At 39.6% G+C, this 16,004-nt stretch overlaps 2 protein-coding genes across 2 annotated transcripts in view; both read right to left on the bottom strand.

Annotated features, from left to right (window-relative positions):
- LOC107036861 overlaps nt 1-16,004 on the bottom strand; it is a 49,634-nt gene that overhangs the window by 23,741 nt on the left and 9,889 nt on the right. The window lies entirely within an intron of this gene.
- LOC107036860 lies at nt 7,327-8,690 on the bottom strand. Its single transcript, XM_015255080.1, has 3 exons — nt 8,454-8,690; nt 8,099-8,262; nt 7,327-7,598 (listed from the first exon to the last, which is right to left on the bottom strand). Exons 1-3 carry the CDS (start codon nt 8,520-8,522, stop codon nt 7,457-7,459), a joined length of 375 nt encoding a protein of 124 aa, XP_015110566.1. The 5' UTR covers nt 8,523-8,690; the 3' UTR covers nt 7,327-7,456.

The following is a 16,004-nucleotide window of genomic DNA, read 5'->3' as shown; positions in this document are numbered from 1 at the left end:
TTCTTGTTTCATTTTTTCACTGGTGATAGAGCAAAAATAGAGTGGAAAATTTTTTTGTAACTTTTTTTTCAAAAGCTGTACAAAAAGATAAAATTCTACTGATTTTTTTCATAAAATAATTTCTTCTGGACATTAAAAAAAAAATAGTGGAATTTCAATAAAAAATCAAATGATAAACAAATGAAAATTTCAAGATATAAATTTAAAAAAATGTTACAATAGCTATTACAAACTGAGTACAATAAATATCCCGACACCCGTTGGATGAAAATCCGAAGAACAAAGACAGCACCGAGAGTACATTTTCACCGGATAGAGTATCCCAGCGCTGTGAAAGTTTTCCACCAATCGGCTGGCTGGTCATCGTTCCGCTGTGGTGGGGACAGACGGTCGAGCATTGGTCAGTGTACACCGGGGGCTGCTGGCGGGTATTGAGCGAGCCGGTTCTACCAGAGGGGTTGAAAAAAAAACCGCCCCGAAACTGACCTCAAACGTCCTACCCTCGTCTCGGCTAACCCCAGTCCCGATGTTGCCGGCTAGGAGTTACTCTCTTTCTCCCCCTCTCCCCTCGCCCCCTCACCCACCCCACGCCGACTTTGCTAGGCTATTCGTACTCGGTCGCAGCGTTGTAAAGGTTCAACTACTGGGTTACGTTTCCTCTTCACTATATTATTTGCAATAACATCATTTTTATTATTTTATGTGCTGAAGGGGACTTAAATTTCTTTTGACTTGATTATTTGAACTTTATGTGATGGAAATTGTGCTTTTGGAAAACACACAAATTTATTAATTACTTATCTATGAAGTTTTGTTCGAAGAATTTAGCAGAAAAAAAAATTAATTCATATTGAACGTGAAATTCTTTTCATGTCCTGAAGTATTTCCCGAAGTATTTAAATTCCTTTCGACTTCATTCTTCAAACTTTAAAAGATGTAAATTATATTTTTGGAAACCAGAAAAAAATTATTAATTACTCATTCCCAAAAGTTTAAATAATTTTTTGCAAAATGTTTTTTCTCTAATGTGAAAATTAGATGACAAGTGGAACGAAAGTTTTGCTTGAAAAATTCAGGGGTAAAAATGAATTTATGCCTAACATGAAATTATTATCATGTCCTAGAGTATTTATCATTCATAAATTTTATAATCCATCCTAATACATGTATACAAGTTTAGCAGGTCTGGATATCCTGTCCGCCACCTTCTCAGAAACGTCTCAAGATCTCCAGCAATTGGATTATGAGTGGTTCACCCAAGACTCTCGAACTATATACTCAATTTGAACGAGGAAGATCATAAATGGGAATGAGCGAATTGCTAAATCACGTTTTACATGATCACCTATTCAGAAAGTTACTCCTGACCATTCCCCCCGCACTCTTTCTCCCATCAATGTATTCCTCAATTTGTCAATGCCTCAGCAAGAACCTTAGTAACCAACTTGATCGTCTAAACAATTTATGAACACTCCCCGAAATTTTCACCCTCTCGGATCACGTGAGAGCGTTGGCTCGAGGTGGCTCGACAGTTCCGCTTTAAAATCCATCAGCCGCAAGAGGTATAAGAAAGTTTTCGTGTACACTAGGTACTCTTTTAACGTCGGCAATTTCACGAGTCAACGCCAAATTCATCCGCTAATTTTTTTTTTCGCTAAAAATTTTCTTGGGTTCTCCGATGATAACAAGGTCACGGCCAATCATAGTAGAACGAAAACTTTTTATGCTGCATATTTATGCTGAAGAAATACTCGAGACGACACTGGAAAAATGAGCGTCTTCAAGACGTCTTAATTTAAAATATCAGAAAGAAAAATGTGTCTTATCAGCTAAGAAGTTTGATAGACAATTAATTTTCATAGATTCAACCGTTTTGAATCAACAAATTTATCAATAAAATTGCGTGAGAAAAATTTGAAAAAAATGAACATTTATTATTTATGAATAAATAATTGAACTTGTTTAAACGTTCAAAACCATTTCTTTTAGACGGTAAATCGATTTCTCGTGAAATTCTGAATATGAATAAATTTGTTACGATTCCAAAAAAATGATTTTCATGCTGGATAATTAATTGTTTATAAATTATTTATAGAAATTTTCATCATTTTCAAAAAATGCAATTTTTAAATCTCTTCTAACGGTTCAATATCGAGATTTAAATTCAGATGTGCAAAGTTTCAATATCACCATTGAGAAAAAACGAATAAAATATTTTTTTTTTAATGAGACTAAAAACGCCTTAAATTGGGAGCCAGAAACGTCTTAACTTCAGATCTTCATTTTCATCACGTTACAATAAAAAAAATCGCCCTTTCAAAATAAAATAACAGCCAGTGATCAATTACCGCGGCCAGAATGCTCCGTAAATGTCTAGAATTCCCGGAAAGTAGGAAAAAAATGTAGGAGGGTGCGGAGTTAACGCAGTTAATTTGGCGAATGGGGCTGTCCCTCGGTACACGGCCACTATCCTCACATTTCAACGGTATATTCGTGTTCAATTCGTTCCTCCGCACACTGTCTTCCAAACGCCGACATTTGCCCGTGTATACATACGGGATGATCCTCCTCGATGGAGCCTAATAAAAAGCATCACAGGCTCGAGGGATGGTGGGGTCAGAAGTCCATTCGGAAAATGGAGGGTACCTTCTCGTCCAACTAAATCTACCCGATACCGCAGTATTATTGACCAATTCGGCGGTTCCACTCAGCCCTAACGCATTCCAATTCCATCTGGAATGGAGTTTTAAAATGATCATTCGCGTTAATAGACGGCATTTGCACTGTGGAATGAGTATTTCCGCCGTTGAAATGGGCTTTGATGATTTTTCCTGGTTTCTCTCTAGATCCAATCGAGGACAAAACTTTTCCGGAGGGTTAGCAAGACGTATGGGAGGCTAGCGAGTCTCTGGCCAGGGTTCGAGTTGACTTCCGTCTCTCCCTGCAGAAAACATTGAGTCTAGAGGGTGAAGCTCTCGTTTTTCTTTTTCTCTTTTACTTTTACACTCTCAAAGACTCTATAAATTCTACTCCCATCTCCCCTCGGTCCCCGGTGGTCGAGGAACATTTCGCCCGACTAGTCGATAGCATTAGGAATTTTTTTTTTCATCGGGAATTTATATTTTTCGTGTTAACAAGAATTTTCGAGAAATACGTGAATGCTAGGGAGATTGATGCTAAACTTGGTGGAGTGATTTCATTCCGGAAACGTTTTCCATTCGACCAATCGAATCTCACACGGAATTTGACACCCCTCGGTTGAGATGTAGAAAAAATAAGACGAAAAAATACGTCCATTGCCCATTTTTCAATCTCCGGCGTGTGGGATATCTTAAATTCAATCGTCCGTAACAATTTCCATTTTTTAATACGAATATTCAGCAGAAATAACAAATTCATTATTATTTCGTATCTTCAGGCTTGATTTTCATTTTTGTTCTCGCGTTCAGACGGATATTAATGTAGGCATTAATCCAGGTCAAACTGTCGGACAAAATTATACAATTGAAATTAAAATATCTGTTAATTTATATGTAATAGAGATTCCGAAACATTTGAATTCGTCAATTGAAGAAAAAATATTACATTTTAAATTCTTGGAGAAAAAAAAATAATTTCTAAATGAAAATGCCTGTTTCGCGACGTAGCCGGAAACTCGCTAAACGCGCCGGGGCACTGTAGAGTGAATTCGGCAACGCTGGAGCCTAAATAACGCAGCGGAAAAGCCCCGCGGAAGTGACCAAGTCGCAAGTTCGCGTCAGGTGACTAACGAGGGTTAATTTTCTGTATGAGAGCGATGGTGAAATGTTCCTTGGGAATTTCTCATGTGATCACAGTGTTATTTAAGTAATTTAATTTTTATTTTCACCCAAAAAATTTTGAACATTGCATGAAACCGAAGATGGCGCCGCAGCCACCTCATCCAGAAAAGAATACAAGCCTATTGGAAAGTCGTAAAGGAATCACGGACGTGTGAAATCCCGGCCATAAATTAGGATCCCGAAAACTCCGCCGGACTGACTTTTCCAGATAGCGCACCTCCGCGCCTATCCCGTCGCCCCCCGGCAGAACCCCAACAGCACCAACAATAACATCTCGAGAGCGCAGTACATTTATTCGTACATAAAAATTCCTCGAATCCAGCGTCACGTCTACAAAAGAGGTGATAACACTTGGGCATTAAATGAGTTTAAGAATTTTTACGACTAGAGAAGACGTTCGAAAGGTCGGAGAGGGCTCATACTGGTCTCTCAGTATGAAAAGGGAGAATGGAGAAATGGTGGGAGTGCCGGGTGGCGTAACAAGGGTGGCAGATTTCAAGAATTCAGAGCACGTAACCAACCAATGCCAACACCGAGGCAGTAAAACAAATACGCTTTGCGCGCAAGCCGCACCAGAGCCCTGACGTTACACTACCCAGTCCTCGGTAATATACCTACAAAGTGTTCTACATTCTCATTACTAATACTGGCGCATCGAACAACTCAAAAGGAGGGTTTCAATGAATAGTCTCTTGCACGCAGAATTTTACAAAGCGTTCGGTCCAAATAGATCGGCAAATGCCCTTTTGCGGATAATTTGGTCTACTAATTATCTTCATTATCCACTACGTGTGAATATACATTATTTATTTATAATGAAAATTAATTAACAATTCTTGAAATTGACATCGCAAATTATTGCTCAAAAAATTCAATTCATTCCATCCTTTTTTAATTTTTGAATATTTCTGCATTCATTGAATGATGGCTTAAAAAATGTATTTGGATGCCCTTTTGACTGAGTTTGAAGATGAACGTGATAGCAATATTTATTATAATAAATATAATAAATTTATTAGATGTAGTTATTCGAATGAATGAATTATAAAAAGAGTAATATTTTTTCTCACTCAGGATGAAATTATTAGAAGAAAATAAAATGCTCGATTTATTTTTATTTTCGTAGCTTGAACGGTTCACAAGAATTTTATAAACCCCTCAGTGAAAATTTCGTCCCTTGACTAGGCCCTTCAGCATCCGCATAATACGATCAGATCAATTGTCCCCTCGTGGACAGTTTGTCGTGAAGACTGTTCTAATGAACGAGGATGCAGGACAATTCGGGTTTTAAGACTGGAGGAAATAAAAAAAGAAATTCAAAATTGTCGTGAAAGACTCGGTGATGGACGTATGAATGAAGGTGGCCAATGTGGGCCGATTCCGGCATCTCATGTGACATACGCGTCAGACTTGGCATTGTTTTCATCGTCCTTTTTGATTGAGTGCGCGGCCCCTTTGTCCTACCTCTCTTTCAAGGGGCCTCTTACCCTTGTATTCTACGATATCACCGCCTCTTTTCATCACTTGCGCATATCATTCGCTTTCTCCTTCTCGAGGCTGTTCGTTATTATCGATCATTTTCCATCGATTCAGCGAGAAAAACTAGTATCTGCGTCTTAATTTGAGACATTAGACACATAAATGAGGCATTAAGACTTTTTTTTCGCCTAAAAACAAGACGATTTCGTTTAAACTGTCCACAATCCATAAAATGGTTAAAGTTCGGCTCAAACGTCTTGATAAACGAGCCAACAGAGTCTCAACCTCACAAACTCTAGTTTTTCCGCTCTCATCCTCGAGAAACAATTAAAATCATGAAATAATCCAGAAATCCCGTCCAAATTATTCGAAAGCAATTGTCCCGCATTATTTAAACGGGAATATCACAACAATCCTGATCTTTGATCTCACTTCATCTTCTCAATGCAGCCCCTGACCCTCGCCGTGAACTATTTTATTTCAGGTTCACCGTTTTTCCACGAGAATGGGGATGGACCCGTTCTTCCTCACTTGATGTTTACCGCGACCAACAGCCCCCGAGAGTTTTAATACGCCTCATCATATTTGATCTTTGAAAAGACGAGTGAAACCTGTTCGTTCGCGTGCCGAGATCCTGTTTTGGGGATGAATACACTGGATACTCGTTGAGTTTAACTGATGGACAATGGGATGCTGATACCCTTGGCATTTTCGAGGGGTCCATTTGGGAATGATGAGTGACCAGTTTGAACTTGCATTGTCCACCGCAGAATCATCATGAGTCAACCCTCTTTGACTTTAATCGCGTCTGGGTGAATGATCACCCTCGGGGAATGGTTATAAAATAATTGATTAGGTCAGGTTTGACTTTATCTCGGAAATTTTATGGCAATAAACTGTTTTCGAATAAAATGTTCTCTGTTTACTATTTTCGTATACTTATAGTGATGATCCAAATACCATTTTTTTATTAATTCTTGATTCATGATTGTATGTCAACACTGATTTGATATTTTATGGCAATAGATTTTTCTCAGGACATAATAATATCAATTTTCAAGAATTTTTTTATAAACTCATCATCAAGTTCCCCATCAATGAAAACATTTTTATTTTTGTCTTCATTTCTCGTTTCATAATTGTTTATTAACATTGATGTGAACTTCTTTCTGCGTTTACCGATCGAGAAAACCTCGTTAGCATCGCATGTTTGTTCGTAAATGTTGCCAAGCAACGACTCAGTCCTGTCGAACACGGGAACACGGATTTCTCATTGTAAACACTCCGGTATTTCCCATCAGGAATTCACACAATATTGTGGCCCTCCCAGAAAGTTCTACATGTTGCCAATCAATCTGAGTGGAAAGCATAATGTGTCGAAAGTGGTCAAGGAGGAGGAGATCAAAGCTCAAAAGATAGCGCAACTGACAAGTATATTACGAGTGCGTATTTATCCAAGTCGTATTTCTCCTTCGCGTGCGTAAAAAAATTAATAGAAAAATCTAGCGTTTTTCTGCAAGAAAATTCTATTAATTTTTTGCGCCAATTCTATTAAAGATTATAATCTTTCACTCTGTCATTCCGTCAAGAGATATTTAACAGAAAAATTCAATAGATTTTTATTTTGTGTAGAAATCCTCAGGCTTAATTTTTTCATTTTTTTGGTCGTATTTTCATTTAGTTTTAATTTTTATAATAAAATTCAAAAAAAAGTTCAGTACAATTTCAATAAAATTTCATGCAGAAATTTTTCGTACGTGTTATCTTCAATAAAAATTTTCTGACAGGAAACCGAGAAGAACCTGACGGCTTGCGAGGATATACTGAGATCGTATCTTCAAAAGCGAGTGGAGGTATGTTCGAAAGATTTTATATTCATTTGTTAAATACAATTCTATAAATTATTCTCAATTTTGTAAAAGATAATGGTAATTATTGACAGAATAATTAACATGTAATTTTTTTAGTGTCGTAATGTTTTTTGTAATTATCTCATTCGATATTTATTATTGAGAAAAATAGACTGCTAAAAATCTGTTTTCTCCGAATCAAAATCTTTTGCATTGCGAATAAGTTAGAGAGCTACTCATCAAGTTCCCTTCAAGCTGCTGATAAAGAAGAACCTGATGGTTTCGCTCGTTGGAGAGTGAGGAATTCTACCATTTCCAACCGCTGTTCCATCCACCGCTCCAGCCGCTGGATTTAACAATGACTGGAGAACCGACGTACCACTGAGGGGACCATCCAGAACTCAATAATGAACTCCAGCCGGGTTTACCAACTCGTAACTTGCTGATCCTGCAGATGATAATTCATTAATAAATTCAACAACAGCTCAGGGAGAGACAAATCTATTAAAAATTGCCACCGAATTACAGGCAATACAATTATAAATTTTAAATTATTAAATTAATCGTCAATTGAATATTAATATTCCCAATTATTTTATCAATCAATAATTGAGTTCGGAATATTGACAATTATTTGGCTAATCGAAAACAAAAATCCTTTAAGAAATTTAGAATTACTTACCCAATGATCAATTGACAGTACCACATTGTCAATTATTTAATTAGTCAGAAATTTAGATGATCAATTATCTTATTATTTTTCAAAAATTTCAATTAAGTGAACCTTAATTATTTTAAGGTGTAGCTTCCCTTAATATTATTTCAATGAAGTTCAAACATTTTAAATATTTTCTTTTCAAAAATTTGATAATATTCATTTGAGTGATTGAATTTTTTTGCTAGAGATTTTTTTCAAAATTTGCAGTATACGAAATTAATTAAACATACACCGGCGCTGAATAAGTGTAATGAGAACTAATCGCAGGTGCCCAGGGCTCCCAGAGCTCATGACTTCTCTTCTCGATTTTCTTTCCCTCCGGTACTTCCGGTTGCACTACCTCGTGAGGAAGCACTTCAGTGGCAGCAGCCACGCTCGCAATTCCCAAAATCATCTTGAATAAAATGTTATTTATGCATTTCACAAACCACGAATTTAACGGGAAAATAAATTAAAAAATTCGGAGGATGTATTTAAGGATTTAATGAGCATTCTTATTATTCCTTCAATTTCATCTCCTAATTTTTTTTTCATTTATGGGAATCCATAAACATAACATTGAATCCGATAGATCTGAACACTCACCACGAGATTCATATTGCGTCTGGTCCACAACTGATAGAAATCTCTCCCAATGTAACTTCTTTTATACATCGGCTTCTGTAAACACTCGCATATCACTTGTTAAATCCACATACTAGAATTCCCATCGAGGTGGTAACAACCGTAAATTCGTTCGGACATTGTGATTGACAGGTGGGCTTGTTGACCGCTCCCCTCAAAAACAAAACTCGTTGCCTACAAATTCATTATAAGGAAATGGCATCCAGTGGCTATCCATGCGCGGTGAGTGGATGCCCATTGAGTCGTGTTAGATGCGTTTGATTAGCGTCATCAGCGTCCCAATGGGGTGATTAATTCCTCGCATTCTTCGAAGTAACAACGCTTCTTGATTCATACAGCCCATACGGGGAGAGGGATTGAGTGAGCATTTTGAGAGCAAGTTTTGCAATGGTTAACAACACTTATTTCATAGACTTTGAGGTGTTGAAAAGACATTATTATTAACCATTTAAATTTTTAAATGCCCCTGGTCCAACTATTGTGGGCGACACACAGAAATCCCTACAAATTCGCGACACTGTTACAAAATTATTCTTGAAATTTCAAGTAAAAAAAGCTTGAAATTTTCAACATCGACAAAATTGCGTGAAATTTCTGGATATTTTCAGTGACAGTTAATTTCTTGACTATTCGAGTAATTCTCAATTTTCAGGACCATACGGAAATTTCAGGTCCACACTGAAAAACCTTGAAAATTTTGAAAATTCAGACAACAATTTTTCTGAATTCACAATCTATTGAAAATTGAATTGTATGTGATGTTTTTAAGAAATTTAGTGACAATTGTAAATAACAAAGGTCTTCATTAATCCCCTGACATGCGAAAAAAAAAAGAAATTTAATTAATAATTAAACTCCCTCGTCCCCAACTTCAAAGTAGAAAGTTTTCATTATTTATCAAAGATTACTCTCTGGAACCAATCTTGGAAAAAAATATAAAAATTGTATCAGCGTCAATTCAAATGAGATCATTCCCCAGAATTATTTTACGACCTTCTCCATAGACTAATTTCCCTCCACCACTTTTTGTTAAACTCTTTCGACCTTGTCCCGGACGCTTGATTGATTCCCCTAATGAAACTCTGCTTACTGGACCACGGAGTTATGGGTGTTCTAAATTATCGTCTAATGAGTAGAGAGTGATTCATAAATAATGAGCGAAAAAGCCCCTGCCGTGATGATTGATACAAATATTTACGCGTTGATTTTAATTTATGTCTTGTCGCCAGTCCTGTCTCTCAGTTACAGAATAACTTTTTATCGCCTTCATACCAGACTAGGAAATGACAAATAAATTGCAACAGACCCGGACGTGAAGGTTGATTCTGTATTTTCTAACGATTCTGATGCGAATGAAACCCCCGAAGGCGCGACAAATGTCGAAATAAATTTTTTTTTTTCACCCGGAGCCAAAGGGTCAGATTTTCCGTTTTTCCCGGGGGAATGTCGACTTTCGCCAAAATCGAATTTTTTAGCTGGGTGAACGCTGATTCCAACTATTTAAGCGCCGGGCTAGTCAGAACTGTCAAAAGTATGTGGAAAAAGTGAAAACTGAGAAACCGTTTTTTTTGGCCCCAGCCAAAGGGTCAGATTTTCGGGTTTTCCGGGGCAAGTGGATTTTCGCCAAAATCGAATTTTTTAGCCGGGTGAACGTTGATTCCAACTATTTAAGCGACGGGCTATTCAGAACTCTCAAAAGTATGTGGAAAAAGTTAAAAATGAAAAAAAAAATTTTTCACCCGGACCCAAAGGGGTCAGATCTTGGATTTTTTCAGGGGGAAAGTCGGTCGAAGGGTCCCAAGGGTCACGAGGGCCAAAGTGTCAGATCTTGGATTTTTCCAGGGGGAAAGTCGACTTTCGCCAAAATCGAATTTTTTAGCCGGGTGAACGTTGATTCCAACTATTTAAGCGACGGGCTATTCAGAACTATCAAAAGTATGTGGAAAAAGTGAAAACTGAAAAAAAAAATTTCACCGGGAGTCACAGGGTCAGATTTTCGGTTTTTACTTGGAACAAGGGTCAGATTTGATAACACTTTCATTTTTTATTTGGACAATGCATGCAAGCGGAGGGGCAAGAGTGGCTAGAATAGAGTCTGCAACCTTCGCCGCTTGTTGGGTAAAAATGTCAAGCCTCCGCATACATGCATCTCCCCTTCACCCTCCCGTGAAATGTCGATTTTCGAGATTAAAAAAAAAACAATAATTGCATTTTTTATTTCAATAACGCATGAGTAAACAGGGATATGAACGCAGATTTAATATAGGCCCATAGAATTACGGGGACCGGCAAGGATTTGGAAAGTCTGAATGCAAGTCCTGCTTACACCTAACAAGTGCTGAAATGGGACATAACCAGAGGTAGAAAGGTCTTGGAAGCACTCGGGAAGGGGCTTCCCAAGCCCTATCCAGTTCTGAACGGAAAGACCTAAGTAAAACTTGTCAGGTCCAATTATTCGACTCGGGTCGCCATAAGTAACAGATACATAACACCTTTCACCGTCGGCAGGTTCTTCGGACACTGAAGAAAATGAATCGCGTTGATTAGCTATCATGACGTTTATCTGTCACAAAAAAATTCATCGGCGTCTTTAATCAATTAAATAACGATCACCCAATCTCCGTTCAGTTCCTCAAAGGCGCATTGACCCCTCTGCCCCATCACAATAGGAAAACTAGTGTTTGAAATTGACCCTTTTTTTAATGCGGGATTATTTCTAACACTAGTTTTCCTTTTTCTAAAAAAAAAATGTCTAATATTTTTAATTGAAAAGTTTTGAAGACATTAGTTTTTCCAGTGCATTCATTCTCGACTATACTCAAGCCGAAGGAAACAATACAATTGTTAATCCATGATAATAATTAATTTCTCGGGCGGTCTGCGACTCCCGGACAGTTGATGATGTGGAAAGTGTCCTTTCACTTCGTATGCTCTCCCTCAACTCGCAGGAAATGTCGAAAGCGTCTATTCTTCAACTTGAATTCAGCGTACTAAAGCGGAAATAAGGGTCATAAACCGTAAAAAAAATCGGTGTCAATAAATATTTGCAGAATCGATAAAGAAACCGCCCTGGGCTACTCCGAATAACCCGACAATTAACGTAAAAAAAACTTCCACGAATAAAGAATTCTGCAGGAGTAATACTCGCTTCTATTACCCACGTTCCCTTGTAATTGCAACACTTTTACAGATCAGAAGGCGACAATGTTTTTACGAATGAGTTGAAGCTGACCGTCGGTTTCTCGCATCGCTTAACAACAAATTAACGGTGGCCCGCCCCCTCCTAATTCCCGTGTGCAATATCCAAGTGAAACTTACATTTCTTTCCGGCATTATGCAAAAATTCAATGCCCCGCTCGATCGATCATTCTCCATTGTCGTTTGTGATTCCTCGGAGTGAGTACGTGCTACGCTAGTCTAGGGATCGGTTTCAAGTTTTAGCAGAAGCTCCACAACTTTGTTATTCGTGAATATATTTTTTGAATAATGCGTTTGGATTGACGTGTCATCAATCATGGAGATCTTACCGCGAGCAATTCTTCTGTCATTAAATGTGTTGTTGCTTATAAAACAGGCTGTTCAAACCCCTGCCGAGACATCGGAGAATAGTGAAGTGGAAGAATTAGCTTCTGAGATAAAACGGAGTGATCCGAACTCGCCAATTCTCCTCGATGAGAATGGAAACCCAAGGGACAAGAGAGCGCTAGGGGTGCTTCTTCAAGGGCTGGTGCAGGCTTTCGGATATAACGCAACGCCAGTGCAGCTAGCCTCCCTCCCGAACCCTAACACAGTGGGAACCATGGCTGCTGGGCCTCTCAGCATAGACATCAGGCAGGCAAATCCTGCAGCACCCCAAGCACCGCCACCTCCACCCGCAGCTCCACCTAGACCCGCAGCACCAGCAGCGCCATCGCCTCCTGCAGCAGTGCCAGCAGCGTCAGCACCGAGACAAAGAGAAACTCTGAGGTTCACTGGAGTCGTCAATTTCGGAAATAATTCCGATATCCTGGGGCATTTGCGACAGTACGAACAGTTGTTCCATGGATCGACCACTGGAAGACCACGGGCTCCAGTCGCTCCTCCAGTTCCACCTGCCGCAGCTCCAGCCGCAGCTCCAGCCGCAGCTCCAGCTCAGCCTGCCGCAGCTCCGGCTATAAACCCCCGAAACGCTCAGTCAAGACCACCTCTTCTTGAACCTTACTTCGTCCCCATTCCCATCCCACTGTCACCGAATATTCAGAATTTCCGGGATTTGCAATATCCTCAGAGGCCAATTATTTCCTTCGTGACACCGAATTCTGTGGAAACATCGGTGAAACCAACAACTCCGACGGTTATTGAACATCAATACGTCAACAAGGAGCACAAGGAAACGAAGAACGTGCAGTCCCAGAAGATAATTGGCGATAGAAACCCGAATCTCGATGAAAGACGAAACAATCACAAGAAGATTATTGAGAACAATAACAATCGAGAGCAGGAGATCATCCTGAAGAATCAGAACAGGCCAGTTTACTCTGAAAGCAGTCACGAAGAAGCGCTGGACAGAAGTCATGAGGACAATCAGCAGAAAGATGAGAGCGGAGGTGACGAAGAGGCTGGCGAAGAATATGCAGGAGAGCCTGAAGACGAAGGCTCGCAGACGTCGAACGACGAGGATCAGGAGGAAGAAGCCAAAGAGGAAGATCCTAGAGGTGAAAATTATAATGACCAGTCGCAAAGTTCTGACAGCGAGTCAGAATCTGAGCAATACACCCCAGACGCCTCTGGAGAGGAGCAATCGCCATCTCAAAAGCTCCCATCAAGCGCTTCGAGGGAGAGAAACGAGTTGCAGAAAATGTCTCTGGAAGACGCGGAGGAGTACATCCCGCAAAAATACCCGAGTTACTACGGAATTAAATTACCCATCGAGGAGAAACCTTTCCACGGCCCCTTTATGAACAGCTACGGTCAGAGCCTGGAGAATTCCGGAAAAATAGACGATAATGTCGCCGACTACTTCCAGCGATTCAAAAACGCGCAGTCTGGATTATTCGATGCACAGAGCATCATCGCCCCGCAAATCCAGAGGAGGCCCTGGTGGATCGAAGGCGTCCCCAGAGCTCCCATATCTGGACTTCATAATGATTACAAAATTCCACTGCAGAATAAATTCGAAGAATACGAGTTAAGCAATCCTAAAAACCTGAAGGATCGTGTGAATGAGGACGATCAAGTGAAAGTTGTTAAACAAATTCGCGAAACGTATGATAAGCCGTCGAATGGAGGAGTCATACAGGAGACAAAAGTGAAAGGTCGAAAAAATCCTGGAAAGCCTTCTAAACGGAGATCTCCGAAGGCAGAAGCGAAGATAGACGAAACAAAGAACGAGAGTATAATTGAAAGGAAGCCGTTGCCATTAGTTCCATTCGACTTCGTGAGGTACAGTCCTTATTACAAACCGGTGCAGTACTTCTTCTCCCCGGAGTCGTTGCAAAAATCAACGCAGTCGATACTCACCGAGCAAAAGTACCAGAGATATCGGAATCAGGCTGCTGATTCCACCGAGACTGACTCGCCAGAGGAATCGTCTGATGAGCAGCCGCCTGTGACGGCGAAGGTCGATAAATCCGCGCGAGTGACTGGAGATCCGGAGAAAAATCAACAGCTTCATGAAGATGACAAGAGTGAGCTGGCTCACGAAACACCTGCGAGCCCCCAAGAATTCGAGAGTTCATCGGAACGATATTCCGATGATCAAACGGTCACGCCGGCCTACCAGGATTCCCCCGAATCAGGGGAAGAGACAGCGGATCGGAATGCAACTTATGAAGCTCCTTTGGAGTATGATTATTCGGAGACAGCTGTGGCGGAAGACGACAGCAATCAGGAACAGGAAACTGAGACGCCTGTCATACAGTCTGAAAGTTACGAGCAATCGAGAGACCCTCATGACTCGGAAGCTGATAGAGATTATTCAGAAGATTCAGGGCAAAGGGAATATCATAATCAATCATCCGATGAATCGTCAGCTTCAGGAAACGATGATGAAGAGAATCCTGGGCATTACAGACCTCAGGATAGCTATCAGCAAATTAATTACGAACCTAAACCGATTAATGAACCTCCCGTGATAGCTTCAGAAGAAGAAAGCGAAGGGAGCGATCAACAGAAGGAGCTACATCGAAAAGAAGAATCATCTCCAGGAATAAAAGACGTAAAGGATGTTCCGATAACAACCTACAACCCTGTAACCTACGAATTGCATTCGAGAACTCTTAATGATGATAGGCAGAATACAATCCCTAGGAGTCAAATAATCCAATACGAATATCCTGGTGTTAGGACTGTTAATGAAGACGATGGAGCGAGTGTCGAACCTCAATATCTCCCTTATTCAGAGGCATCCACCCTCTTTTCGCCGTACGGAAACAGTTCCGAAGCGATAACGCCAGATGATTATGTTTACGGAATGAGGATTGATCGAGGGATTGATCCGTTGTCGAATGTTCGACGAGATGGAAGTGCCGTTGAGGAGCAAAATTATAATGTTGATAGTAAGAGATCTGAGACACGGATTTCGGAGAGAAAAATCGTGGGGCCGGTCAATAACATGAACAGTCGTAGGATTTTGGTGACTGATAATCATCCGATGACTCTACGGGGACCCATCCGAGCTTCTGAATCGTCAGTACCTCCGAGTGAATTCAAGAGTGCCACCAGCCAAAGATACAGAAGTAATATTGCCTCTGACAGGTCTACGGGGGAAAGAGGTGTCTATTCCAAAGGACCAGATGTCGGATATCCTAGATATTATTGATCTTGAATTAGGGAATGTATGTTATCCGACGGTTTATTATCATTCAGTCTGTATAAGTTCATTCTCTTAATGACGAAAAATATATAGCTTCTAAAAATTGTGACCCTATCCTTGAAATCAATCATGGGAAATCTGGATGTAATGGTTTTTTCTTGTTATCTGTTGCAGGATCACCAGATGGAACGTAAGTGTCACATCGATCTGGAGAATAAAGTGGCAGATATTCTGGATAATTTAAAAAATCGACTGTTGATTGATTCTTAATGAATTTAAAATTTAATAACTGATCCCGATTGATGATTGCGACTACAAAAAATTATCATAAAAGCCTATGAGGTTTTTTCTCACGAATGTACGATTTTAAATATAAAACTTGAATTTGTGTGTATGTTATGTCCTGATGTTTTCATTTTTGTATTCAAACCCGTTTGTCTCATTGTCTCAAAAAGTAAAAAGTCTACTAGTGGAGGAAGATTGCAATTAAATTATTAAATAATTAAAATAATTAAAAAATTAATAATAATTAAAAATCCTAGCACGCCATTTCTCGACCCGCTCTTTCGTTTGAGCTCAAAAAAACATTCATATCTTGTCTGATATCTTTGCTACAAACTCGGGTCTACAACTCGGGCCTTCAATTGAAGGCCCGAGTTGTAGACCCGAGTTTGTAGCAAAGATATCAGACAAGATATGAATGTTTTTTTGAGCTCAAA

This window comes from Diachasma alloeum, unplaced genomic scaffold (genome assembly GCF_001412515.2).
Source record: "Diachasma alloeum isolate Michigan unplaced genomic scaffold, Dall2.0 Dall_scaffold_00211, whole genome shotgun sequence".
In the NCBI taxonomy this organism is placed as follows: domain Eukaryota; kingdom Metazoa; phylum Arthropoda; class Insecta; order Hymenoptera; family Braconidae; genus Diachasma; species Diachasma alloeum.
The sequence above is the reverse complement of the archived record's forward strand: the minus strand, read 5'-3'. Positions and strand labels throughout refer to the sequence as shown.